Genomic DNA, 27,519 nt, shown 5'->3' with positions numbered 1-27,519 from the left:
GGGTCATTATTTATGGGTGCTTTGTTTGAATGGAATAGACTTCTAAGAGATGGATTATTGGTTAAAATAAGCTGTAATCCTTCACGATTCCAAAGCAGTGTATGAAAGAATGCTTTTCCCAACATCCTCTATAAAAATAGATATCATGGCTCCTTTCCATTTTTGCTAATGTGAAGTGCCTAAAAATATACCTTGTTATTTTAACTTATCGTTCCCTGACTAACAGAGAAAAATTTTTTTCATTTTATTTATGATTTTTTTTAGATTATAATATTACAATGTAGTCTGTAAATACTCTGCATTATTTTTTTTCCCCGTTTTGCTTTACTCTTCCTTCTTTTGTTCCTTTTATCAATCAGGGTTCAATGAGCAAAACAGAATGAGATACACTGTAAGTATTATGGAATTGGGATTTGTTATAGGAATGGGAATTTGGGGAGAATGGTCCAAAAAGGAATGTTGATGAATCAGAGAAAAGCCACTAACCAGCTTTCCTGAAGCACTTGGGTGTGGCAAAGAAATCAAGAGTTTGTCAGGGAGTCTGGAATGGGACCATCATGGAGCATTGGTGGAGCCCCCTGTGGAAAGACTATGGCCTCTGCATGGCATTTCCATAGTGGGGGCGGGGGGGGGAAGCTGAATCTGGTACTGGGAAAAAAAGGGGCTAGCTAGACTCTGTCTATCCCTGTGTCATTCTCTCATTGCTTGAAAGCACAGTGACCTTCAGAGTGCACTGGCTACTGCTTTCCTGTAGGTTTACTATCCTTGTACAAATGTCTTTTTGATCAGCTTTAACCTGGAACTATATTGGGAAACCAGTTCTGGAGAACATGGCTGTAGTTTAGTGAAGTTGACACAAAAGGAACGTAACAAAGCACATGATTGATTTTTGTGAATGTCTGCAAAGTACAAAGATAATGTATGATGATCTTATAAAATTCTGTTAAATGAAGTTCATTGATTGCAGTAAGTCCATCTAGATCTTTATTTGTTATTTGGTCCATTATACTGTTTAAATTTTTTGAGAAGTATATATTGTCTTCCATTACAGTTTTGTTAATTTGATTGTTTTTTTAAATTAAAGGCTGTAAAGTTTGGTGCATAAAATATATGACTTACATCTTATTTATAAATTATACCTTTATCTTTAGGCAATGTACCTTTTTAACATTTTAGTCCTTCTAATGTGAAATTCCATCATGACTGACATCAATATGGCTAGACTTGCTTGCTTTCTTTTTTCATTTACCTAGAATCACTATGACCACCCTTTATTACTTAACATTAAATATTTATTTCTCATGGAGTACATATCTTGATTTTAATCCAGTTTAAGTCACTGTCTTTTGTGGGGGAAAAAGAGTGCTCATATTTGGGATATTGGCCAATAACTTGATCTTTTTCATTCCCTTTTGCTTTAAACCTATAATTTATGTTGATTGTTGAGTCCACATTTTCCTTTTATTTTTCCTGGTTTGATCAAGGTGTAATATATTTCATTCGTTTTCTCATTGGACAACTCACCATTCTTTTCCTATTCATTAAATATAACTTTTTCCCCCTTGTTCTCATAGTTAAATGAGTTAAACCAAATTATTTTTTCTATTAACATGCATGCTTCTCCTTTGCCTTTTGTTGATCCCTTCCCCAATAAAAGAAGATCTTAATGCTATTTTCATCTTCCACTTTTCTTTTCTAATTCTCCCCTCCTTAGGCTTCCGTAACATTCTTACTTCTCCCACTCCCAACTACCTGGATTTATTGAATTAATAATTAGGATTTTTTTGTGTTTTCTTTTTGATAGCTTTTTATAGTTCTTATATTAAGTATCTCTGGAGAGTGTGTTATTGTCCATTTGAATTTAATTAGGTAAATCAAGATCTGATACTATTATATTTTACTCATCTTTTATCTTGAGGTCTTTTTTCTAAGTTATTTTTTTTTAAGTAGAACCCATAAGTGTTTAATCAGACTATGTAAGTTATATATTCCTCAAATTATTGCAAATCTTCAAATTTCTTCAAGACTTGAGAATAATTATATCTTGTGTAGAGGTATGTGATTCTGGGATGAAGTCATTTATATCATCATCCTGAAGAAGCTATTCTAGCTTCCAGCATTGCATATTAAAGAGTATGATCAGTCTCTTTTTGGTTTTCCTTAGTCAATATTTTACTGATTCCTAGGTGACAAAGCCTAATTTGAAGATTGGAAAATATAATCACTAGAGTTAAGGTCCAAACTTTCCTGCAAGGGACTGTAAGAAAATTAATGTTTTTATTGTATAAAATATGATGCTCTAGTTTTTTTTTTAATGTTTAACGACAGTTTTACAATAAAACACCACAAACATGGAATACTTAGAGCTTCACACATTTAGAGGTTATATAACCATTTGCTGTCTATTCTTAAAGAAATTACGAAGATGCACTCTTCTTCTAGTATAAAGCTTGCAAAGACTAAAAATATATATCCTGGCTGAATTTGGCAAATAGATTCCAGTATATATCTCTTAAATGTACTGAAAATATATGTAGCTTTTTCTTATTAATTATAGGAATTATAGAAATTATAGGAAGGGAGGAAGAAGAACTTTATTTGATATAAAGTATGATTTACTGTATATTCTTCAAGGTAACATTATGTGATCATCTACTCCGTGATGCTAACATAAATTACTTAGATTTAATTCAATGAATATAAAGGCTATAAATGGCACATTGATTATTGATTTGCCAGTATTTGTTTTTTAAGTAAATTCAGTGGTGTCACATTAAATAATTACTTCAATAATCTCTCCATCCTATAGCTTTTATTTTGGCAAACAGTCTGTTCATCATATTAGTGTTTAATTTCTGACCCCACTCAAACTCATATTTCCACAGAGTTTATATTTGTAGATTTTCTGTACCATTTCCACTATTTTCCTTCAGAGAGGAAAGAGGACTAATCCTGGTCAAACCAGCCAAAAGGATTGTATTTCTGAAGTCAGAGCAGAAATTTTCTTCCAATTGACAAGAATCCTAGAATATGAGGGACAGAAGAGAAGTTAGGAAGCATCTAATCCATCAGCCTTCTTACAGATAGGATACCTTGAACCAAGAAGGCAAGGTGATTTGCACGCTGCTGGAGAGCATACAACTTTATACACCAGTCTATAAGCTCTAGACTCCCAAAGTAGTGCCATCTCTTCCACATTTCTCTGCCAGGTTAAAAAGAGGACCTCCATGGCCAAGTGCTGATTTTCCTTTTCAATTTAAAATCTACTATTGGATTAAAATGGCATAACAACATTTTCTACCTAGATTATTTCTAAATACATTTTTATCATTTTTTATTTCTTTACACTTATTCTTCTAATGTAAGTAATATGTATTTGTTGGTTAAAGTGACTGTTTGACTTACTGTCCAAAACAGGATACATTTTAAAGTTTGAGCTATTAATGATTACACTGAAACAAAAAGCAACCCAGAACATACTGTCACTCTAGGAATAAATGGAAAATAAGGTTAAAATATCAGTAAGCAAAATGAAAGAAAAAATTATTACTTCACTCGTATTTTCTTTATGTAGACTTTGATATGTTTCAATTTTATTACTATAGCTCTATCTATGCATATATTATTTTTGCAAAAATGGATCTCATACTGAAATATTCTTTTGAAATTTGTTACTAATAAACGGTATATCAGAAAATAAATTTTCATGCACACTATCTTTTTAAAGGATTTCCTTTTTTTTAAGATTTTATTTATTTATTTGTCAGTGAGCGAGAGAGAGGGTACAAGCAGGGTGAGTAGCAGACAGAGAGAGAGAGTGGAAAGCAGGCTCCCTTCTGAGCAAGGAGCCAATGTGAGACTCCATCCCAGGCCCCTGGGATCCTGACCTGAGCCGAAGGCAAACACTTAACTGACAGACCCACCCAGGTATCTCTAAAGGATTTCCTAATATTACATTTTTAATGTCTTTGGAAGAATGTCAAGGCATTAGACACATTCTTTACTCCCCCTGGACTGGTTATATTCAAACAGAGAGCATAGTGTATTCACAGCCAGTCAGTCCAGCTTCCCAGGGACCACACACTTATTTTCTCTGAAAAGAAAATAGGTAACTGCAGAAGCTACTTTATTTCCACTCCAACTGGCAAATAACCCCAACAACAGACACAGCACAGACCTATACCAGTTGATAGAAGCATCAAGCTATCAGAGTAGATGCTAGCTATAGACAACATTCACACCTAGAACTCTAGGTGAGTATTTATGGAAAAGTTGACTCAAGAGCATGGAAGTTCACCAAATGTGGTAGAGTAGTCAATATGACCAGAGTATCAGTTTAAGAGCTTATGAAGATGAACAGATGTAGAAAATAAACCAACAACTATTACAGTCCTAGATTTTCCAAACAACAGGACCAATCTTTATGAAATTATCTACCTAGAATAAGTAAAATCACAGAACAATATAAAATCACAGTCTTGCATGTAAATTTTGAAAGGTAATTAATACACTTGACTTATCTTTGAATGTCTTATTATTAGACTTTTTTGACAAACAGAATAAATGTTTGTGCTAACTTTCAAAGGAGTGCATATCTAATGCATAATACAAACATGATGAAAAATGCCATGAAATGATGTTAGTCATATTCTATAGGAATTATAGGAGATTAAATTCACATCTAATTGGCTTCATAGTGGGTGGATGTGGAAAGAGGAAGTCTTCGTTTTAGAATTGGTATTGCTCTGGGGCCTTAAAGGATGAGTAGGGGTGGGGAAAACATGACTAGGAGTTTTAGAAGGAGCATCCCAAGTGCAGAAAACAGCAGCAGCAAAAGTAGAGAGGCTTATGAGGAAGAAAACCATTGTAGGACCAAAACTGAGTATAAAGAGTCTTAGAAACAAGATTAGAAAGTGCTGAGAGCAGATCATGGAGCTCCTTGAATGATAGAATGATAAACATGGACTCCATTCTATAGACAACTTGAAATAATGGTAAAGTTTTCAAGTTAGAGAAGTAAAATAGAAAATGTTTATTCTGTCATTACCTCCTTTATTCTACACATCTGCCTTCTCTTAATGCTGTCTTCTTAAACTGTTTTGTGTCCCTGTCTCTTCAGAATACTGTTTAGCAAGACCACCTCAGGCTAGATTCAGATTAGGTAGAAGCTGCTGATTTTCCTCCAGTGTTTTCTCTTACTCACTTAGATCCATTAGGAACGTCAGTTCTGAATGCTTCTCTGAGTGTCTAGCCTGGCTGTCAGCAGGACTAACCTGTTGTTACACTGTCGCGTGTGCCCAGGAGCCCAAGGCTTTGGGGAAGCAATTGTTAAATTGTATTCCACCCTTCCATTTATCACAGCACTCGTTTTTTTCAAGAGCTTGTTTATACCTTTAATAAACCATGGATAGTGACTAGAACCAAGAAAGTAGTTAATAGATTAAATATAAATATATATATATATATATAAAATATATAAGTGGTTTAATATCATTTCTCTTGGTTTTGCATAAGGAAGACAACTGCTCAGGTCACTAAAGCAGCATTTTTCTTGAAGTCATTTTAAATTAATTACTTTCTTTATTTATTCACTAGTAAGTATTCATTGAGTTTGTGTGACTGGAACTGTACTGGTCTCTGAAGAAACAGAAACACTCTAGCTGTTCTCAAGGAGATCAGAGTCTCCCTATAAGAATGTCTCTGGGAGAGCTCTCTCTCCCCTTCTCCCTTCCTTACTCTTTGCAAATAAACCTATTACCGGTGTGACTTGGCTATTTCATTTTGCCCATTAATACCTTAAATAACTGGATTCTAGAAAGAGAATGACTGCAAAGAGAATATCTTTATTTCAGTTTCCATTGAGGCAAAGAGAAGCAGAATCGGCAATCCCAGTTTCAATTGAGTCATTTATTCAAGATGCAAAGAGGTAACAACAGAACTCTCTCAGTTCCTGTGATAGAGCACAAAATGGGGAACCTCACAATTGGCTGAGCTGAATGGTCATATATCTGAGTTCAAAGGAATAGAAAACCGCTTGATGTAAAAGCAGAGTTTCTTACCTCTCGGGGAGGCAAAAGTTAGCATGGGGCCTGATAGATTAATTACCTAAGAAGGACAGGAGACAGGTGGTGAGCTGTGGGAGAGCTAACGCCGCAGAGACCTGCGCAAGGAAACAGAACAAAGAAAACCAGGGTCCAAGACTGAAAAAGAAAAATTAGATTGGTAGAATGATAGATACTGAAGGAGTTTAAAAATATATGTATGTAATCAATATAAATTCAGTGTAGAACATGTCAAAAAAAATATGGAGGTCCAAAAAAATCAGCCTTAATCCTTACTTGCAAAATTAGTTATTTTGGACATTTTGGTATGTTTCTTTCAAGTCTTTTTTTTTTTAATATATTGCAAAACATAGTTAAGATCATTATATATGATAATCATGTTCCTTCACTGAACATTATATAAAGTATTTTCTCATTTTTAAAATTTGAAGAAACAAATTTGAAACCAAAAATAGTAAAACAAAAAAAAGTCAGTTTAGCCTTCCCTGATGAGGCTATTAAGTATTCATTTCTAAACTTTCTACAATGGAAATGTTAGATTCAAAATATTTCTTATCAGATCACAGAAAGATTTATTTCTTGGGAAGGTCTTTGTTCAAACCCCTCCATCTCCACTTTCAGAATACATACACATATACATACAGCTTTTCCTTCTCTTTGCATTGCCTTTCCTGTAAAGCAGATGGTGCTTGAAATTGCCTAGGCCCCTCACAAAAGCTGTTCCTCTAGCAACCTTCCTTAAAAGACGATTTTAAAACAAGCAAAGATATTCTTTGAATTCCCTGCTAGCCAATATGTCAGTCCAGCCTAAAATATTACTAATTAAAACTAATCAACTTTATGAGAATATAATTTAATCATAGTTGCACTGCATAGGCTAGGGTGCCATGGTGTTAGATATACAAAATTGCTTTTTAAAAATAATTAATTTCTAATGAGGTTCAAATTCTTAACTCATTCCTAGCTCCAGTGCCTATACATCCTTACCTCCTGCTGAGTTGTGGTTGTAGAAAATAAGACATCAGCACAAAGAAGAGGTTCTAAGAAATTGAAGATGTCCTTATGCCTGGAAGTGTAGAGTAGAACCATGAGCCTTTAATTCTTTCAACTGTTCCTCCTGATCATAAATTGAATTAAAGCTCATATTTCAAAAATATTTCTGATTCCAATAGTGATTTAAAAGTGTTTGTAAAAGAAGATCAGATCCTCAGGAGTTATAATTATAATAGTATGTGATATTTATTGAGCTTTGCTTTGCTGCCATGAACTAGTCTTTAATTATATGATCTAATGAATCATGAGATTGGGTGCTATTAGAATCCAATGAGTTGGACTGTGTCAGAATGACCTATAAGTCAAGCTATATTAGAATTTTAACTGAAGATGAAATAAACATAACCAAGAAAACCTCAGATATTCATTTATTGCTTCGGGTTTCAAAGCCCCCTTCTGTAAAATAGCTGTAAAATGAGGCTCTGTGGAGATAATCTCTGAGGTTTTTTCCTGGATCTTCAGTTGGAGATAAACTCACACTGAGTTAACTTTTCATAACCAAGTATTTCTTCAATGTTTGCATTCTGAGCTTTTACTGAATGTTCAACATTTTCCTTTTGGAAAATCCATTATCCTTCATTCAAGAAGGGGTCTTCAGTTGGAGATAAACTCACACTGAGTTAATTTTTCATTACCAAGTATTTCTTCAATGTTTGCATCCTGGGCTTTTACTGAATGTTCAACATCTTCCTTCTGGAAAAAACATTATCCTTCATTAAAGAAGCCTGCACATTCTATGCTATATGCCTTTCCCTGAGAGTAGAATCAAATTTCTCTCTCCTCAGTGCCTAGCCACAGAAAACTCAAGAAAAATCTAGTCAGAACCACCAGGCTGACTGACCAACTTCTGAGATATCATGAGAGATATTAATAAATTGTAGTTTAAATCTTTTAGTTTCAGAGTGATTATGCAGTCATATTTAACTGGAATGTTTTCCTGTTCACAGCCTGCCCTTGTGCTATACACTACAGGTGAACTCAAAGCATGATGGTAACTCAACCTGTTTGGGGTTTTGAAAACCTTGACATCATTCCATCTTTCTTTTTTCCATCTCCCTTTAATTAAATTCTTCAACTGACTAAGTTAGTCTCACAAACCTTCAAAAATCAGGAAAAGCATAGTTGCTTTCTGTGTCTGTGCGGTAATGCTCCATCTTCCAGGAGGAGCTATGAGGTTTGAGTCCGGCAGCAGGAAGAAGAAGGTAAGAAGACAAGAGCGGCCACTGAGGAAGGTGCCGAACTGGCTCCTGTCCCTATTTTGGGGCCACTGTGATTTGGTCCTCCCCAAGTTACTTCACCCCTTTGCGTGTCAGATATCACCTCTCTCAACTAAAGTGTTGGTTTTTATGGTCTTGAGAATTCTTTGTTGTCCCAGGCCTCAGTTTCTTTTACTATATTAAAATAATATTCTATCTACTTTATATGGCTTTTGTGAAGATTACATTTAGCATGGTAGATAGTGTCTTCTCAATACCTGTTACTTAGTAGGTAAATAAATGGCCCAATGTCACTATCGTATGATTCGAGGCCTCAATAGCTCAAATACAAGAGGATAACTCACGTGTAATATGCTTGACATTTAACATAACTTATCTAATAAAACCATTCTAGTGGCTAAGTGAAAGTTATCCATATTTCTATGCTCGAGTTTGAGAGGGAAAGACAGAAACGTCTCTCCATCTGCTGCTGCATTCCTCTCAGAGGCGAGATCAGCTTTGCCCTTCTGTAAGTGCCAGTATTTACAGACCAACTTTTAGGAAATCAAAACTGTGTCTCAATATAATAACCAGACTCGAAACTTAAAAAAGAGGTAATTACTCAGTGGCTCCAGAGATTTGCTAGGATTTATTTATAGTCGCTAAGAAAAGTCCTCCCCTCCCTTGCCAGGCAAACCCAACGCAACGCCCACCCACACTGCGGCACTGGACGCTCTGGGGATGCGAGGTTAATTCCCCGAGTAGCCGCTAAGGGGAGCTGGACGCTGGACCGCCCTCCGGCGTTGCCATAACAACGGTGGGCGCGCAGCCTTAGGAGCAAAGTGCCGGCTAAAGCAGGTGTTGGATTGCAGCGCGCTCGCGGAGGCTCAGGGATTGTGTGGCGCCCGGGAGCCTCTCAGAGAGTCTGGCTCCTGTTCCTCCGCCTCCCTCTCGGACAGCTTCCGAACCCAGCGGGGACGCGCAGAGTGAAAATGGTCCACCACTCAGGCTCGATTCAGTCCTTTAAACAGCAAAAAGGTCAGTTGGGATCTTGGTCCCCCCTCCCTAAGGGCGTCACGTCCCCCTCTGCATGCCCTTGCAGTTGTGTAGGAGCATCCTTTCCAGGCTAATGCGACGCAGAGGTGGAGAACTCTGTGAAGTTTAAAAAAAAAAAAAAAAAAATGCTTCTTTACTCTGCATCCAAGATGAGTCTGATTTCTGAGCCTCCGCACGGTCCCAGGGAGAAGCGGAATTCGTCATTTCAGGGACTTGATTTAATGTACTATCTCTCCTAAGACTGTTTCATTGCATTGCAGTAAACCAGCTGAGTAAGGATTGTTTTACCAGCCCAGTAGTGCTCTGAGGTTTGAGGACAGAAATATTGGACCCTGTTTGCCCCAGTCTGTCATTCAAATGGCTAAGAAGCTTCACATGAATAAATCTCTTACTTGAGATGCTTTTACACAGTCCTAGATAAATGAATTTTTGGTCAGTTCGATAAGTTGGCCTGTTGAAAGGGTTCTGAAACTTTCTTGGAAAACTTAATTTTGCCCACATCCTATGTTTGATTCTGCGTTTCAGGCTTTTGTTATTGTTGGTAGGTTCCTCTTCCGGGGGCTTTGTATTATCTCTCTTAGCTTGTCCTTCATGTTTCTCTCTGGATGCAGTGGTATGAGTACCTATGCTCATAATCAAATTAAGAAATATCCCTAGTTATCTTCACTCTTTAGTCCTTATTCCCTATTTTGTTGAAAAGTATTTTTCTAGAGCATGTTTATGTTTAGGCATATTTACAATTCTTTGCAGTTGGTCCAAAAACATGTATTAAATAACATAATTACCATTTTATTGAATTAATAATGATGATGGCAGTTATGCCACAGTTGACCACAGGTACCTAAGATATGTGAATTCTAGAATGGTAACTTGACTCATTCATAGCGAAGTGAATATTTACTTATGTTATTATCTGTACTCTTATCTGTCCATCTATCTATCTACAGTCAACAATTGTTTCTGTATAGATTGTTGACTATTTTAAAGCAAAATCTGGATGGACATACCAGGGATAATCTAATAGGGATTCCTGCATTAGGCAGAATATGGGACTGATTGAGCTTCAAATTCCATAATATTGTACTGTTACAGTCCAAATTCTCTAGGTTCTTTTGAAAAAATATGTTGTGCCATTCCACATAAAATCTAAGTGTTCCAAAGAGAATTAGATTGTTTCAAGAAGTCATGTTCTCTTTAATCATTACTTTAAACACATGTACACTTTAAGAATGAAGACAAAGATAGTAGGAACTTTACCTTAGCTTCATACAATTAATATTCTCTGATGCATGGCTATAGGTGACTCATTCTTGGAACATGGAACCTTGAAATGGTCCCCACACAACTTATTATTATGTATGCATACATATTTTGCTTTTAAAAGCTAACAACTGCCAATTTAAGGACCACCTGTGATTGCTCAAAGTGAGTCATAAAAAAATAGTACAAATCTTTGTTCTTCATACTGTCCAAAAACATTTGGTTTCCTTTATGATGCATTATGAGCATTATTTTCAAGTCTTTTACTTTTTGGCACAAAAAACAACTTTAGCAGAAGGATAAATGTGGAGAGGAGGAGGGATAGGAAAGGAAGCACCAATAAAGTGGTTCTGGTTAATTGCTTCTTAACCATGAATGGGCATTCCAAAAAGATGTAACAAACTGAGGATTAGCTACTTTAATCTTTCAAAGAAGAAGCAAAATAAGATTTTAGATGCTTTCTGATCCAGGAAGCATGAGACAGAAAGCTTTTAGGGGTGCTTTTCAGCATAACATTAACCTGAAAACTTCACATTAAAATGGAGAATATGCTGGAACTCTATAGGGTTCTAATTACCAAGCTTGCCTTTGTTAACTAGCTTAAAAACCTTGAGCAAAGGGAGTCTGCTTCTCCCTCTGACCCTCCCCCCATCTTCTCCACCTCACCATATTCTCTCAAATAAATAAATAAAATCTAAGAAAGGAAGGAAGGAGGAAAGGAAGGAAGGAAAGATGGATGGATTGATTTAGCTGAGCAAACCAGTCTCTGGGGATGACTTTTTGTTTTAATCAAGTGAAATTAAAGTTTGTTTTTATTTTGATTTCAACTCTATAATACCTAGAAAGAGCCTGGGATATTCAGAAAACACCATTAGTGTAAGACTTTAAAAATGTTCACTATCACTTGAAAAATAGACACACTCTCTATTTAAACTCTCAGCAAGCAGGGCGCCTGGGTGGCTCAGTGGGTTGAGTATCTTCCTTCCGCTCAAGTCATGATCCCAGGCTCCTGCTTCTCTCTCTGCCTCTCCTTGTGCTCTCTCTGTCTCTGTCTCTCTCTCTGACAAATAAATAAATAAAATCTTTTAAAAAATAAGTAAAATAAACTCTCAGCAAGCCAGGAGAACTATGTAGTAATGTATGTAATATGTAGAACTATGTAGTAATCTAATCAATCCCTGATCCAAATTCCCTCACTGATAATAATATCTATCTAATTGGGTAATCAGCATTTTTCAATAAGTCTAATAGATGCCAGAATTGTTTTCTGTAAAATGAAATACTATCTGAAAAACCAGATTTCTCCATTAATTTAATCTGCAATCTTCATTTTCAGCCTTGCATTTTAATTCTACATATACTACTTACAAGTTTTTTTCTTTAAGATCTCTAAACTTCAGTTACTACCTCTGTGAAATGAAAATAATATCTACATTGCAAACCCCTAATGTGTTCAGCAGTTTGGCGTACAGATTGGGACCCATAAGTATAGTGAATAATTAATAATAATAATAAAAAAATAATGATGGCTATTCTTCTTCCCAGGCCCATCTGCTTTTATTCTTGACTACTTAGGAGTAAAAACAACAACAACAACACCCTCAACAGTTTCCTTAGAAGTTGTTGCCCTTTATTTTACTTTGTCTCACTTTTGTTATTTTGGGGTATTTTTAAGGAAAATGAGACTCTAGGTCATCTAAAAATTCGTTGCAATAGTCTTGATTTACAGTCACAAACTACACAACTCCCATGCCCATTTCTCAGGAAGGCCTCTCAAAAATTCCCATAGAGTAAGTTTAGATGTTCATTTCATAATTTCAAAATTTCACTGCAGATAAATTGTACTTATTCACTCTCCACTCAACCCATATTTACTCAGCTCTTGCCATATGTCAGATATGGTGCTTAGCAATGGCATTGTCAAGAACGCTTTCATTCATGAACCTATTACTGCAAAAGTCTTCTTCAGAAAACTTTGTGTAGTAGGAAGGCGGAGAGGTTTGCTAAACACAACCTTTATGCAAATTATAGGAAACTGTATTTTTCTAGGAAGATGTTGACATATTGTTTATTGACAAAGCCAGTTAAGTTTTCTTTTCTGAAGAGACCTACATATATTTTTAATTTTTTAATATTCTAATAATTTTTTATTCTACTTTGATTAAATTTACATTGTTTTATTAAGAGGCTTAATAAATTAGGCAGTAAACTGGGAGAATGGGGGAGGGGGGCAGAGTATTCCACAGTTTATTTCTGAAGTCTCAAGATTACACTGGAGTGTATTATGCTTACAGAGAACTAGGACTGTGTTTTTGCCTTTGCCTTCGCACATATTGGAGGAACACATTAGCTGGCAAGTCAGCAGTGATATCTGGTGAAAGTCCAACTGTGCTTCCCAGCCTGGCTTGCTCTGTTCACTTGATGGAGGATGAATTCATGTGTCAAGCAAAAGTGGGCAAGAAAAGGACAATGTGAGCTCTGGCTTGTAGTGGCTGTTATTTACCAATACAGCCAGCAAGACTTTGAGGGAAACCATAGGTCACCTCAAACACAGCCTGTCCTAAAAGGCTTGGGCTTAATGGAATTAGCTGAAGCTGTTAAGTGATTCATCATTATTCTAAGGGACATTTGGTAAACATGAAAAGAGTGTTTTTAATAATTCCATGGAATCAAACACTTCCTACTCAAAAAGTGGCTTAATCATAATAATAATCTTTACATGTACTTGGGAATCTGCAAACCACAAAGCGCATGTATTCTCTCTCTCTCTCTATCTGTCTATCTTTTTTCCTCAAAATAAATTACTTGCAATGGCAGGTGCCCATCTGTGAAGCCTCTCAGCAGCCATCCTGCTTTGTGTTCAGTTCCTAGTTCCCAAGACCCTGAAGGGACATTGCTGGGGGGAATACCTAGTTTCAGAATCTCTGATATCCACTGTTTAAGTCTCATTTTCCTCTCACTCATATCTTTAGGATCTAGGATTTTCTTTTGCTCTTCCCCTGGTAAAATGAGAAAAAAAAAATCTGGAGCCATTTATACACTGACGGAAATGTATTCACACGTGTGTACTGACTCTCCCTGGTATTTTGCTAGTTGATTCTTTTATTTATGAGAAGAGAAGGCATTGCCTCTTTTAAAAAATTCCTGCCACGTAGGAGAAAAAAATTTGGGGGGGGTGGATATTTTGGGGTCAGAAACTGTACTTCTCTCAGGCTGGTGCTGACTATCATCCTGATCACAAAGGATTAGGCACTGAATCTAATGGAGAGCCCCTCAGGTCTTTCTACTCTGTCTCTTAATTTTCACCCTTCTCTTTCTTTACCTCCTCTGTAGATTTCCTACATATTTACAACTCTAGTTTCCTAATGATAATCTCCCAACCGGGGGAGAGCCCAACTATGAAGGGAATGTAAAGAAATTTCTATCCAAATAGGAAACACAGTGTCTGGGGCCATTTCTTTTCTTTCTTCTTTCTTTCTTTCTTTTTTTTTTTTTTTTTTTGTTAACATATAATGTATTATTTGTTTCGGGAGTACAGCTCTGTGAATCATCGCAATTCACAGCACTCATCATAGCACATACCTTCCCCAGTGTCCATCACCCAGCCACCTATCTCTCCCCCAACCCCCAAAAGTCTCAGTTTGTTTCCTGAGATTAAGAGTCTCTTATGGTTTGTTTCCCTCCCTGGTCCCATCTTGTTTCATTTTTCCCTCCCTTCCCCCAAAGAACCTCCCGCCCTGCCTCTCAAATTCCTCATATCAGAGAGATCATATGATAATTGTCTTTCTCTGGTGGACTTATTTCACTCAGCATAATACCCTCTAGTTCCATCTAGGTCCTTACAAATGGCAAGATGATGTGGTATATATATTTACAATGGAATACTATGCAGCCATCTTGGACCATTTTCTTTAAAAATGCTGCATACGTCCAATGGCTTAGAAGAATTACTGTGTCACTTCAAAGTAAGGATATTGAGGTTTAAAATGATGACTTTGAATTAGCAAAAACAGTATAGAATATGTGATAAATAAATATCCTCTTAGGAATGAAGAGAAGTGATAACATTTAAAAGAAATTTCATCCAAAATAATTATAGGATAAAAATATGAGTGTTTCAAAGCTATCTAGAAGTTCAGTTACCCAAAATATCACATTTCTTGAGGATTCTAAGGAGCGTAAGTCTTCATTTGAATCAAGGATTTAACATTCTACTCTGCCCATGGATGTTACTGAAAAAAAAAAAAAATGGGGGGTTGATAATTATATAAATCAACTTCTCAAAAGAACCTAAACCTAAAAAAAAAAAAGGCCTGGCCTCTTTCTGTTTATTATTTCAGTATTTTACAATTATGCAGATGTTTAGAAAGTATTAAGGTAAAGTGTGTAGATTAATGTGAAATAGGTGTATCTTGATGAAAAGAACACGGATTGGAATTCCGAGATTGAATTCTGTCACTATCTCTGTAACTTGCGAATTTGCCTTTTCTGAGCCATAGGTTCTTTATCCAGATCCGTAGGTAATCATCCCCACTTTCAGGATTGTCGAGGAGGATAATGATAACACCACCACGAAAACCAGCAGCAGCAACAGCAAATACAGTGTAGATACTACTCACCCCAAAGCTTAAAAGTACACTTCATATTGGATGCTCACTAAACCTTTAGTAGTTCCATGTATCATTTTTCCTATTTTCAAGGTGAGAGAATTGAGGTGTAGCTCTTTGAGGTATAGCTCATTAGCTCTTAATGAGTGACAGAACTGAGCGGTGAACACAGCCCTTCCTGACTCTGAGGTCTACCTTAGAATTGTTCTGCATTCCATAAGGAAGTAAGGAAGCCTACTTGCTCCAAGTTCTCTGGAGGAAGGAACAAAACAAAACAAAACAAAACAAAACCGAGGCAGCTGAAAGGCTGCTCACTCCCATTTGATTTCCACTGTCTGGCTGTCTGTAGCTTGTCCTCTGGTTTTAATCTCTTCTCCTCTATAGAACTATCAGAGTTCCAGGCAGATTTCAGTGATTTCTGAGCTACATCATGGATAGCTCACTGTCCATTATGTGGCTTCAGTAAAATGAGAACTTTAGATGGGATAATGTCTGTGATACCTTCTGACTCTGTAGTTCATCAGAAGTTACAGAAGTGTGAAATCATATTCCAGCAGGCAGTGCATTGGTACAACAAACCTACCAGTCCCTTCACGTCACTACCTTAACTGCTAAACTAACTGCATTACAAAGCAGCATTTACTTTAAATTCTGATTTGTTCCAACCCAGCAGGCACATGAGAAATCAGAACCAAATGCAGGATCCACGGTCACCAAAACACGAGTCCCTCTATTCACATCCTCACTGGCACCGAGACCAAGTTGGCATTGGAGGAGAGGACTTCCCCATGCATAAAACTGGGTGGACATGAAGACTGTTTTTTAAAGGCACTGTATTAGTCTTAGTCTTTTTAGCATTCCATTTCTAGAAAATTAATAGGATGACCAAAAGACATCTGTCAACTCCTAAAGTGGTGTGTGTGTATATATTTATGCAAATGTATTTATGTAAAAGTATATATTTATATCTATATAATATGTATATACATATATATTAAACATTTTATTTATTTACTTGAGAGAGACGGCGATAGCAACAGAAATAGTGAGAGAGAGCACAAGTGGGGAGAAGGGAGAAGCAGGATCCCTGCTCAGCAGAAAGCCCAATGTAAGACTCAATCCCAGGACTCTGGAATTATGACCTGAGCCAAAGGCAGATGGTTAACCAACTGAGCCACCCAGGCACTCCCTAAAATTGTATACATCTTATATCTTATAAAATTGTATATGCACATTTAACAGCAATTTAGTCAGGGGGCAAGGGGTCGGGCTTTCCAGATACATGTACAAGGTCCAGTTTAAACTGTGTTTCCATCACTCAGTGGTATCTTGAGCAATTTGTTTCATCTACCTTAGCTCATGTTTTTAATTAGAAGATCCAAATTTTCAAGATCTGAAGAATCACCTGGAGTTCTTGTTAAATGCAATTCTTCAGTCCCTCCAGATGTATAATCTCTTCTCCCTCCAGGGGAGGAGACTAGGAATCTGTGTCCTTAGCAAGCATGCATCCTATAGGGTTCTAACAACTGAGCCCATTTGAAAAACTTTTATAAAATAGTAACTACATAAACACTGAATGAGATAATGAATTAAAGTGTGTAGGCTACAGCAGGTTGTGAATAGGTGTTCTCTATTAGTAGTAGAGGTAAACTATGTAGATCCTAGACTTAGATGAATACATGCATTTAGTCCTAAGAAAATATAACTTTAGTGTGTCTCTATATTAACTACAATCCCCAATCCTTCCTTTTTTTTTTAAAAAGATTTTATTTATTTATTTGACAGAGAGCGAGATCACAAGTAGGCAGAGGCAGGCAGAGAGAGAGGGGGAAGCAGGCTCCCCGCTGAGCAGAGAGCCCGATATGGGTCTCGATCCCAGGACCTTGAGATCATGACCTGAGCCGAAGGCAGTGGCTTAAACCACTGAGCTACCCAGGTGCCCCCCCACCCCTGCCAAATCCTTCCTTTTTAAGATATGAGGAAACTTCCTAAATGGGAGTTACTGCCTTGTCTCATTTACTGGACAGTTCAGCAAATGAGTTATCTGACTTGTAGAGAAGAGCTCTCAGACTTTGCCTTCAGTTCTTCTATATTGGCCCTTATAAATACCTCAAATTCTATCAGTTCCTTATATTTGCTGTAGGTATTTTAGGTCCTATTTTTTTACTGTATAACTTTTTGAAAAATAAGGAAGCTTTAGCGCATACCCTCCCATAATGAAATAATTCAGGGCAGGGCCTTAAAAGTACAATACATTGTAAAAGTTTATAGTTCTTCTTGATTTACATATATGGAAGATGTGCATTAGGTTTGTGGTGATTTATTTATTTTTTTAATAATTCATTGTCATAATTTAAAGTCATGGTGAAAACACTATGTGAAATAAGAAGCATAATATGAAATCACAGAATTGTGTTCAAATCTTAAAACTGTTCACATAGTGACCATGGGCAAGCTAATTTCAATGTGTTTCAATTTCCTTTCTTATGAACTCTGAATAACAAATACTATTATTAAACATGTGTTCTTTGCCAGACACTGTTTAAAGTATATTGCTTATAGTATCCTACTTAATCTTCATAAAGAGACATATCTGTTACTGTAATTTCACAGTTGAGAAGACTGAAGGATAGAAAAGCTAGTGTTCAAGGTCACACAAGTAGGAGTGGCAGAACTAAGGTAGCTATCCAGAGGTGGAAATGTCATGAGAATGAGCAATTCTGTATGGCTAATTCCTTCTACAGCAATTGCTTATATAGTAGGCTCAATATTTGGTGACTAATGTTTTTGTAAAACACTAGTAGCTCCCTATCCTAACTTCAAATCAGTGAAATTAATGGTTGCCCATTACTCAGCACAGGGTTTTTCTGTTTGCCTACATAATCTCTACTTCCACTTGGTTACATCAATATTTCCCAAAGCATTTTTCAAATAATTCTCCCAAAGTTTAGCTGATTGCAAAAATTCAACTTCTTTTCCCTTTTTGGTAAAATGACTCTAATTTCCTAACATTAGCTCTATTTGGACTTATTCAAAAGTTGTTTAGCCGTGAACCTGTGGATCTTAATAGGCACAGTGGTGTACTTGCAGACAGTGGTGCATTTACAGTGTACTTGCCTAGAATTACCTTGACTACCGACTGAACATAGTAACATAAGATGGCCTCAGACTTATAATGAATGAGATAAATGGTCAAGAACTTGAAGGGAGAAGTCAAGCAGCTTGGATTCAAATGACACTTCTTGGCGCCCCCGAGTGGCTCACTTGAGCTTCTAGCTCTTGATTTGGGCTCAGGTTGTGATCTCAGGGTCCTGAGATAGGCCCCACATGGTGTTCTACACCTAGTGGGGAGTCTTCTTGAGGATTTCTCTCCCTCTGTCTCTGCCCCTCCGTGCTCTCTTTCTTTCTCAAAAATAAATAATTAAATGTTTAAAAAAATTATGCTTCTTGGGATTTGTAATGTATGATTTTTGCCAATGTTCTTATTTCTCTAAATTTCCCATTTGTCCTATGTAAATTGGAACTGGTAGGGTTGTTTAGGGGATAACTTGCTGTAGTGTGTACTTAAAAAAAAATGCATATACAAATCTGACTCTATTTTTTTGCTACTTTTTCTGATCTTAAGAAGTTCTAAGACATTCCAGTATAATTTATGTTTTTTGAATAAATGTTCCTACTAAACATAGGTCAGGAAAAGTCAAGTTTAACACTTTTTCTTTACAGTCCAATTCTTAGACTTAACTTCTTTTTAATCATGTTCAATCTACAAATTTCAACATAAGGAATAAATTTTGAAAATAGAATTATCAAAAAATGATTCACATGACTTTTAGTCTCTGAATTTATATTTACTTCTGATATAGTATTAACAATTTTTGATTGTTTATGATATTTTGCTCACCAAATGATATTCATGAAATGAAAGTATAGAGTGATAATTACAAAGAATTTTATATAGAAAGGGTTCAAATTACATCTTTCTCTTCACCATATTTTATATATTATAAAATATATTATGGCCTGATATAATAAAAAAGAAATAGCTTTCAGATGTCAGTCACTAACCATAGACAAGAAAATTGGGGGTAAAGCAGTAAATTCAAATTTCCTTACTGAGGAAAACACTGTCTTTTAAAATACTATCTTTGGTATAATGCCTCCTTTGGAGCATTCATATTTTGAATAATGCTTTTCTATTTCTCACACATTGCTCCAAGACAAGTGAGTTGGTGGTATGTACCACACTGAACAGCTTGCAGTTAGTCATAACTCTTACCAGATGTGAAGAAATCACCCACTCACAGGCACTTATACCCAGCTAGAAAAGAGTACTCTAGAATTTAAGTCACAAATAAGCAGTTACTTTAGTCCATAGTCCATATAAAATCATGTTTTGCAAAACTTAATTTATTCTCTCTAAAAACACTGTATAACTGAATAATGAAGTATGCCTGAAAAAATTCTATCTAAATATGATGTTTAAGACCTAATTATTACAATTTTCTTTATATAATTGGAGTCCTGCAGGGTACTTGAGTACTGTATGGTCTTTAGGAATGGTATGATTTGATATCAAAAAGTAAAAAAAAAGGTGGGGAGATTCTGAACCTTTCTCTGCTTCAGACCGAATCTTGAAAAACCAACCATTGTTAGCCAACGGGAAATGTGACAATCAAGTCTTCTTTGAAATTATCTAATATTCATTTCTTCAGCCTAATTAAAAATCCTTGATATGAAAGATATTAAATAGATATAAAGCTTAATATATTTGAATTTTATTTCTTCCAAGAATATTTTGTCAGATTTAAATCTTATTTAACTACTCAGTAAATGAAAAGATGTTATGTGTTCATTGAAGGTTTTTAAAGATAGTGGTCTTGAAACACGGAGGTCTTATAATTGAGCTTACTGAAGATGGCTCATCACTGTGTGCTTGATATTCATTAACCCATCTAATTCTCAGAAATCCATCAAAGAAGGTACTACTCATTCCATTTTACAGTAAGGAAATCGAACCATAGCATGACTGATAGTTTATGTAGTAACATAAGCTGAGCATTTGGTAATGTAAGACAGGTGCTTAACAGAGCTAGAATTTGGACCAGCAATGTGGGTGCATATCTTCTTTTCTATAGAGGCTTTTACCAAGATGGCTGAAAGGAGCTGATAATAGTTCAGAGCCCACTGTGTGTCCATCAGTGTGCTAACCATTGTATATATGTTCTATCACATAATTCTTATGTTAACACTCTGAGACAAAAGTCTGTTTTGCAGGTAAGTAAACAGACTGAGAAGTTAAGGAAGTTGCACATGACCACATAGCTAATATGTGGCAAACATGAGATTAAATCCTATGGACTTGCTAGTGTACCATGAGATACACTAGGGGTAGGGAGAGTAGCTTCTTTCTATCATGAGTTACACTGAAGAAATTGGATTAGGAAAAAATAGTGCATTGATGAAGAGGGATCAAGATATGATCTTTGTACACAGTGCAAAGGGGAAGGATTTTGGCCCTTTATGAAATTCAGTCAGTTATAAGATACAGCAGAGATATCAACAAAGAATCTTTCAAAAGTTCTGTTACAGCTTATCTCACTTTTTTTTTTAATTTTTTATTTGTTATAAACATATATTTTTATCCCCAGGGGTACAGGTCTGTGAATCACCAGGTTTAAACACTTCACAACACTCACCAAAGCTCATACCCTCCCCAATGTCCATAATCCCACCCCCTTCTCCCAAACCCCCTCCCCCCAGCAACCCTCAGTTTGTTTTGTGAGATTAAGAGTCACTTATGGTTTGTCTCCCTCCCAATCCCATCTTGTTTCATTGATTCTTCTCCTACCCACTTAAGCCCCCATATTGCATCACCACTTCCTCATATCAGGGAGATCATATGATAGTTGTCTTTCTCTGCTTGACTTATTTCGCTAAGCATGATACGCTCTAGTTCCATCCATGTTGTCGCAAATGGCAAGATTTCATTTTCTTTTGATGGTGACAATCCTATAGATGGTGATAGATCCGTATAGATGGTGATGAAGATTTTCTTACCATCTCAGCAAGACTCCCTTCCATTCTCACACTTCTCTAAACCACCTTCTCCAACAATACCCATTCCCTTTAGTGTATCCTCCATCCTACCCTCTCAAATCTGGATTTTAACATTTGTTGCTATTTCACCTGGATGTGAATATTGAGTTCTAAGTTTGTTTGTACTGGAACGAGACATGATGGGGGAGCAGGAATCATGATGCAGCATATCCTAGGCCCCACAATTATATGTTTTGGGCAAAAACTTAACAGAAGACCTCCGTGTTCCAGGCACTATGCTAACCATTGAAAATACAACATTCAGTGAAATTTGACATCTGTTGAGGTATCTCTGCTAGGGTTTATGTTCTTTTCCATTGATACCTCTGTTGAAACACTGTAAGTATCTCTTAGCCATTTTTATTGAAGAAGTAACTGGCTGTCATCAGTTTGGACACCTGCTTTAATCATAAAAGTACTCCTGTGGTCAAGGAATCACTTAAAATTTTGAAAGGAAGCAAAGAGCTTTAAGAACAGTTAGAGTCAGCCTTGTCCTTGGGATAATTCAATGCTGATCCAGCATCGAAATCCAACTATGCTGCCTATAGTAATGCTTTGGAAATGTTTTCAGTAAAATTTCCCAGCATCTAATTTTTATAAGGAGTTAGTATAAGGTGGTAGTTCCATACAGAAACTTCAAATGCTTGCACTGTCAATGCACGCATGCAGTATTGATACTGTAGAACAGAGAAGGCAAATGTCTGTATTCTAAATTATCATTCCCCCTCTTTGTGCAAGTCAAAGCCTGACTTCAGAATGCTTCCTTACTTGGCACCCCCCGGACAGAGTTCATTTGGAAATGAAATCTTTTTGTCAGACTTGTTATACAAGCTGGAATTCATCTCTACCTATACCCATGGTGAGAACAAGTCAGTATCACTCCTTTTACACTCTGCTGCTGAAATTTGTTCTGTTCTTATCAATCTCTTAAAGACAAGGGGTACATTTTTCTTCTTTTCTTTTAAAAATGATATTTATTTACTTATTTACTTATTTGAGAGAGAGAAAGAATGCACAGGAGCAGAAGTTTCTTTTTTTTTTTTTAATTTTATTTATTTATTTGGTAGACAGATCACCAGTAGGCAGAGAAGCAGGCAGAGAAAGAGGAAGGGAAGCACAGTCCCTGCTGAGCAGAGAGCCTGATGTGGGGCTCGATCCCAGGACCCTGAGATCATGACCTGAGCTGAAGGCAGAGGCTTTAACCCACGGAGCCATCCAGGCACCCAGAAGGTCCTTTTTGGCAGTACTTAGAAAAGGACAGACAATGGGGAAAAAGAGCAATCAAAGTAAAGCAAAAAAAAAAAAAAAATTGGGAGTTTATTTTATGATGGAGTTATGAAATAATTCAGGTACTGCTTGCATAGTATCTTGGAAGTCCAAATATCATTTGGTTTATTTAAAAACTAATAAATTGTACAATACCCTGTGCAATATCGTGTGTTCCACAGGACCAAGAAATTGATCCTGAGCCAGAAGACTCTGGTTATGATGTATCTATAGTCCTCTCTGGCCCGGATCACTGAGTATTGTTTGCAGAGATGAAAAAAAAAAGTATAGATATTCTTCTAGTTTAGTAATATCCCTCAAAAAATACCACTCATTTAATATATAATCCCATCTCTTCTTCCCGTCGTAATATTAGACTTAGCTTGCAACGTATTTCACTCTTTTCTCCTGTTCCTATCCCATTCCTGATCCTGAGACAAATAATAATCCCAAATCACCACTTAAATACATCCTGCCTTACTTTATGCAGTATGATAGGATAGAAACTAATAATTAAGCTTGACTTGTAGTAATCATAATATACTGATCTTTGTCAAATAGAAAGTCATTTTCTTAGGTGTACAATTAATATGGTTCAATACATTAATCCTCCAAAACCAAGAAAGGCATAGGGCATTCCTATAAGAATCTCTGAAATATCTTTGAGGCCACATTCTTAGAGGTCTAACTTGAGAATCTAAAAGGGTTTATTTTATATATATTGATCAAACTCTTACCATGTTCTATATTCTGAGGTTTACAATCTATAAACTGAGTTAAATTTAAGGATTGCAGAGATGGCCAATTCATACCTATTTGTAAAAGTGTCACAGTAATGGGAATAATGGACATTAAACTTTTTAAAATATATATTTTTATTTTGGGGGAGGCAGAAAGAGAGGGAGAAAATCATCAAACAGATTCCCTGCTGAGCACAGAGCCTGATGCAAGGCTCGACCTCACGACCTGAGATCATGACCTGAGCCGAAATCAAGAGTCAGATGCTCAACTAACTGAGCCACCCAGGTGCCCGGACATTAAACTTTTGACCTAACTTTTATTCATCCTATATTTATGGTTAACTCTTCTGAGTTCCTGAAGACCAGGTTTTGAATGACTCTGAAATTAAAATCACTCATTTATTCATATTTTAATTGATTTACTCATTCAGTGATTTTACTAGACACTGTGGAAGATACAAGGGATTTAGAGAAAAAAAAAAATCAGAAGAGGCCTTAACTCTGCAAGATCTGGCATCCTAACAAGGAGAGAGCTGGACAAGCAGCCCACAACAGAGTTTGAGAATGCTGATGACAGGCAACCAAAGGACATGGAAATAGGAGCAGGAGGTCTATCCTAATATGAGGATACAGGGTTTTCAGGAGAAGCATGTGGTTGCTCTTATGAAATCAACGGGGTTTTCTTCTTTCACCTCATTTTAAAACTCCTTACCAAGGAGGACCTGTGATTGTAAGCACAGAGAAACGTTTATGAGACCCTTTGAAAGGAAATCATGGTCTTATTATTAGTAGATTCTTATGTTAATAAGAGATAGTGTTTAGCTGATTAAGTCAGACATATTATTATTTTTTGATGTAGTGTTCCAAAATTCATTGTTTACATATAACACCCAGTGCTCCATATAATACATGCCCTCTTTAATACCCACCACCAGGCTCACCCATTCCCCCACCAACCTCCCCTCTAAAACCCTCAGTTTGTTTCTCGGAGTTCATAGTCTCTCATGGTTCACCTCCCCCTCCAATTTCCCTCCCTCTTCACTTTACCTTTCCTTCTAATGTCCTTCATGTTATTTCTTATGCTCCACAAGTAAGTAAATTTAGTAAGTGAAAAACCCCTGAAGCAACTCAAAATGTTGAAGCCAGTTCACTGCTCATACCAAGGACCCAATTTTCAAACTCTTAGAAGGACTGTGGGTGAGAGTAAAAGCCATGTCCATTCTCCTTTGGGAGGTGTGTGAGTGAGGTTGATCAGCAGGGGATGACCCATCAACATTGGGGAGGTGGGTCCTGCACAAGTGCAGACTGTCACCTTCTGATCTAGGACCTGTTACCAACTCCAACTGCTCACCAGGTCTGAGCAGGCTGCTTAGCAGGAAGTGGATCTGTGCAGATATTTGCACATGGCCTAAATTAAAAATTGTTTTCTAATATTCAAATAACATGATCATTGTAGAAAATTTGGAAAAACATTATTACCTTAAAAAATTGTGCCTGTTAAAATATTCTACACATTTTAAGATAATTAGATTCTGATTTTCTAGTTTATCACTATATGGGCTTATTTACCATTTTTCTAGATTATCATTACTTAGGTTTAACTTTATGTGTAGGTGCATCCATCTTCAGTGGTTTTTTTCAAGTTTCACATTATATATATGAATAAATATATTTTATTTTAATATATATCTATAAGAAACACAATGATATTAATATTATTAAATTATATCCTAATGATATAATATTAATACATTTATATTTATATAAATACATTTATTTATTATTTTCCTGATTGAAAAGAGTACAACTTTATGATTTCTTTTTTTAGAAGGTTCAGATTTATTCAGTGGGATACATTCTCTTGATACCTTCATATGTGAATGAAAACTTTTTGACTCTAGGATACTTAAGACGGGAATAGTTTTCCATAAATATTATAACTTTGAACTACAGAGTGCTTCTTTTTTCAGCCCAAGGAATTTATTGTAGCAATGCTTTAATTATCATTTCGGATTCTTTCATTTTTGCCTCTTTATTTAACCATCACAATTGGTTGCATAAACTCAGGGAGATATACATCTTCCAAATCAATTTATCTTCCTTTCTTTTATTGTCATTTCCCCCAGACATTCTGGTGGTGCTCCTTAAGATTCTCTTTTCTACTGATGACTCAGTCTTTCCATAGGTCGATTCTGATCTTTATTTCTTCAAAAAGCATTTTTAATGTTAACAACAAATTGCTAACCCTAAACTATGCCTTTATTTTACCTAGCTCTCTTTTCATTTTGATATGTTGTAACATAATTTTTTTGAGAATTCATTTTTATCTAAGGAGAGATCCCTGATTCTGTCTGTATTATCTTTGTTTATTGTAGCATATCTTATTCAAAGGTTTTCTCTTCTGCAACCTTTGAAACATGTTTCTTCTTATATTGGGAGGAAAAAAGGAAACTTAATTTCTATTTCTCATCCTCCTCCTTGAGGAAGGAGAGATCTAGATAGCCAGGTGTTTAACCCAAAGTTGTTTGAAAGGATTCTCCTGATCACTGCTAGTTTACCATCCTCCAGTTAGATCTTAAGATCGATGACAACTCTTAGTTTGTTTCCAAGTCCAGTGACCTAGAAATCTTGAGATGACCTGAAGGCAGACTCTATAGGTGCTTATTTTAAAAAACATTTATTTAGTCAGCTATACCTCTGGCCATATTTACTAATGAAAATTTCTTTTTGGCCTGATTTCTACTTTAGGCACATTGTGGTTTTGTTTAATTTATTTGCTTTTTTTTCCTCCCGTATCAAGAAAAACCCAGTAGGATCAGTGAAAAGCTCTACTTTTTTTCTGTTTGGGATGGACACACTTGCCCAGGGCTGTAGCTCTTTATTTGTTAATACCTAGAGATGAAGGGTATCAAACAGTCTCTTAATCTCTTCTGTCCACTTGGCTTTGCTTTTCCAGACAAGAAATAATAGTGAACTCAGACCAAGATCCCTTCAACCTTCTTGCAGCAATACATCACCAAAGATGACTAGACATCTTTATTTAATCTCACTTTGTCTATTCCATAATTCTTTAGTTTCTTGCATTGAGGTAGAAATGAAGCATCATCCATTTACTTTTTCACATTCTCTTCCTCCATCTTTTTGGCCATTGGATGGTTCAGAGAGGAAATTAATCCTTAACAAATGATTTCCCCAGAATTCTTTAAGAAATTTAATTGTAAACTTTACCAATATATGTATTATATTTCTCAAAATGGATGTGCCTTGCCTTTTTCCATTTTCTTTAATGCTCCCTGGATTTTATGTTTAATATTTCCTTTGCTTTCTGTCTTTGCTCTATTAAATTTAGTTTGCTGGCTTTCAACTTAAATGGCTTGGAAGGTATATATTCTGTTTTAAATTTTACTAATGGTTTGGCCTGTTCTTGCTGTTCAGTATATATCGGATCATTCACACATTCCTCCCTTCATTATCTTGATTACATTTTTCCATCCAAGAAATTTTTCTATAAATTTGAAACTGTTCCAGTTTTTCGATTTCTCTATAGCTAAACTGTCTACTTTCCCTGCTTTCTTCAACATAATCACAGTGAACTCTAATTTTCTGTGTACTTGCTGCCACTGCCACCCACCAATAAACTATAATCTGTTGAGAACATTTTCTTATTAATTTTTACCACCAAAATTGAAATCGCCTGACACACGGAAGATACTTTTAATTCTATTTTTGAAAGATTGCTATGCAGGGGTGATAAAAATCAAGAACTCTATTAAAAATTTTTAGTTATTTTTTTCTTTTGTGAACCTAAAGCATATTTTTCTGAAAATAAATGATTCAACATAATAATAGAGACTCATGCAGAGCTGTACTAATTAGGAGGTATTGCTAAGGCAACCATTGCTGATTTCTTTAATAAGAAAACACTTTTTAAAAAAATGACTTGAAACACAGTGGAAGAGTAACAAAAGTTAAAAAAAAAAAAAGGCAATATCCTGCCCACCCCTGTGTACTCCTTAGGCTCTATTCTCAGAAACAAACTCTTTAGCTTTACTACTTACTAATGTTTGTTCTGAGACTTCTAGAATTTCTTAATTGTATACCTATGATCCAGTATTTGTTACATTAAAATATCTGTTGATTTCCCATCAAATTAGTGGATATTAAACTTCTCATACTACCACTA

At 36.0% G+C, this 27,519-nt stretch overlaps 1 protein-coding gene across 2 annotated transcripts in view; it reads left to right on the top strand.

Annotated features, from left to right (window-relative positions):
- Positions 1 to 27,519, top strand: part of ANO3 (anoctamin 3) — a 412,327-nt gene that overhangs the window by 136,236 nt on the left and 248,572 nt on the right. The window contains exon 1 of one of the 2 annotated variants that reach the window (XM_004755877.3): positions 8,548 to 9,349. The exons of the other annotated variant lie outside the window; for it this stretch is intronic. Within the exon in view, the coding sequence (XP_004755934.1) occupies positions 9,304 to 9,349 (46 nt within the window). The 5' untranslated portion in view covers positions 8,548 to 9,303. Of the gene's footprint in view, positions 1 to 8,547; positions 9,350 to 27,519 lie in introns of those variants that run through there. 2 annotated transcript variants of the gene reach the window in all.

The sequence above is a fragment of the Mustela putorius genome, unplaced genomic scaffold (genome assembly GCF_011764305.1).
Source record: "Mustela putorius furo isolate JIRA1106 unplaced genomic scaffold, ASM1176430v1.1 tig00003859_pilon_pilon_pilon, whole genome shotgun sequence".
Classification (NCBI taxonomy): Eukaryota; Metazoa; Chordata; class Mammalia; order Carnivora; family Mustelidae; genus Mustela; species Mustela putorius.
The sequence above is the reverse complement of the archived record's forward strand: the minus strand, read 5'-3'. Positions and strand labels throughout refer to the sequence as shown.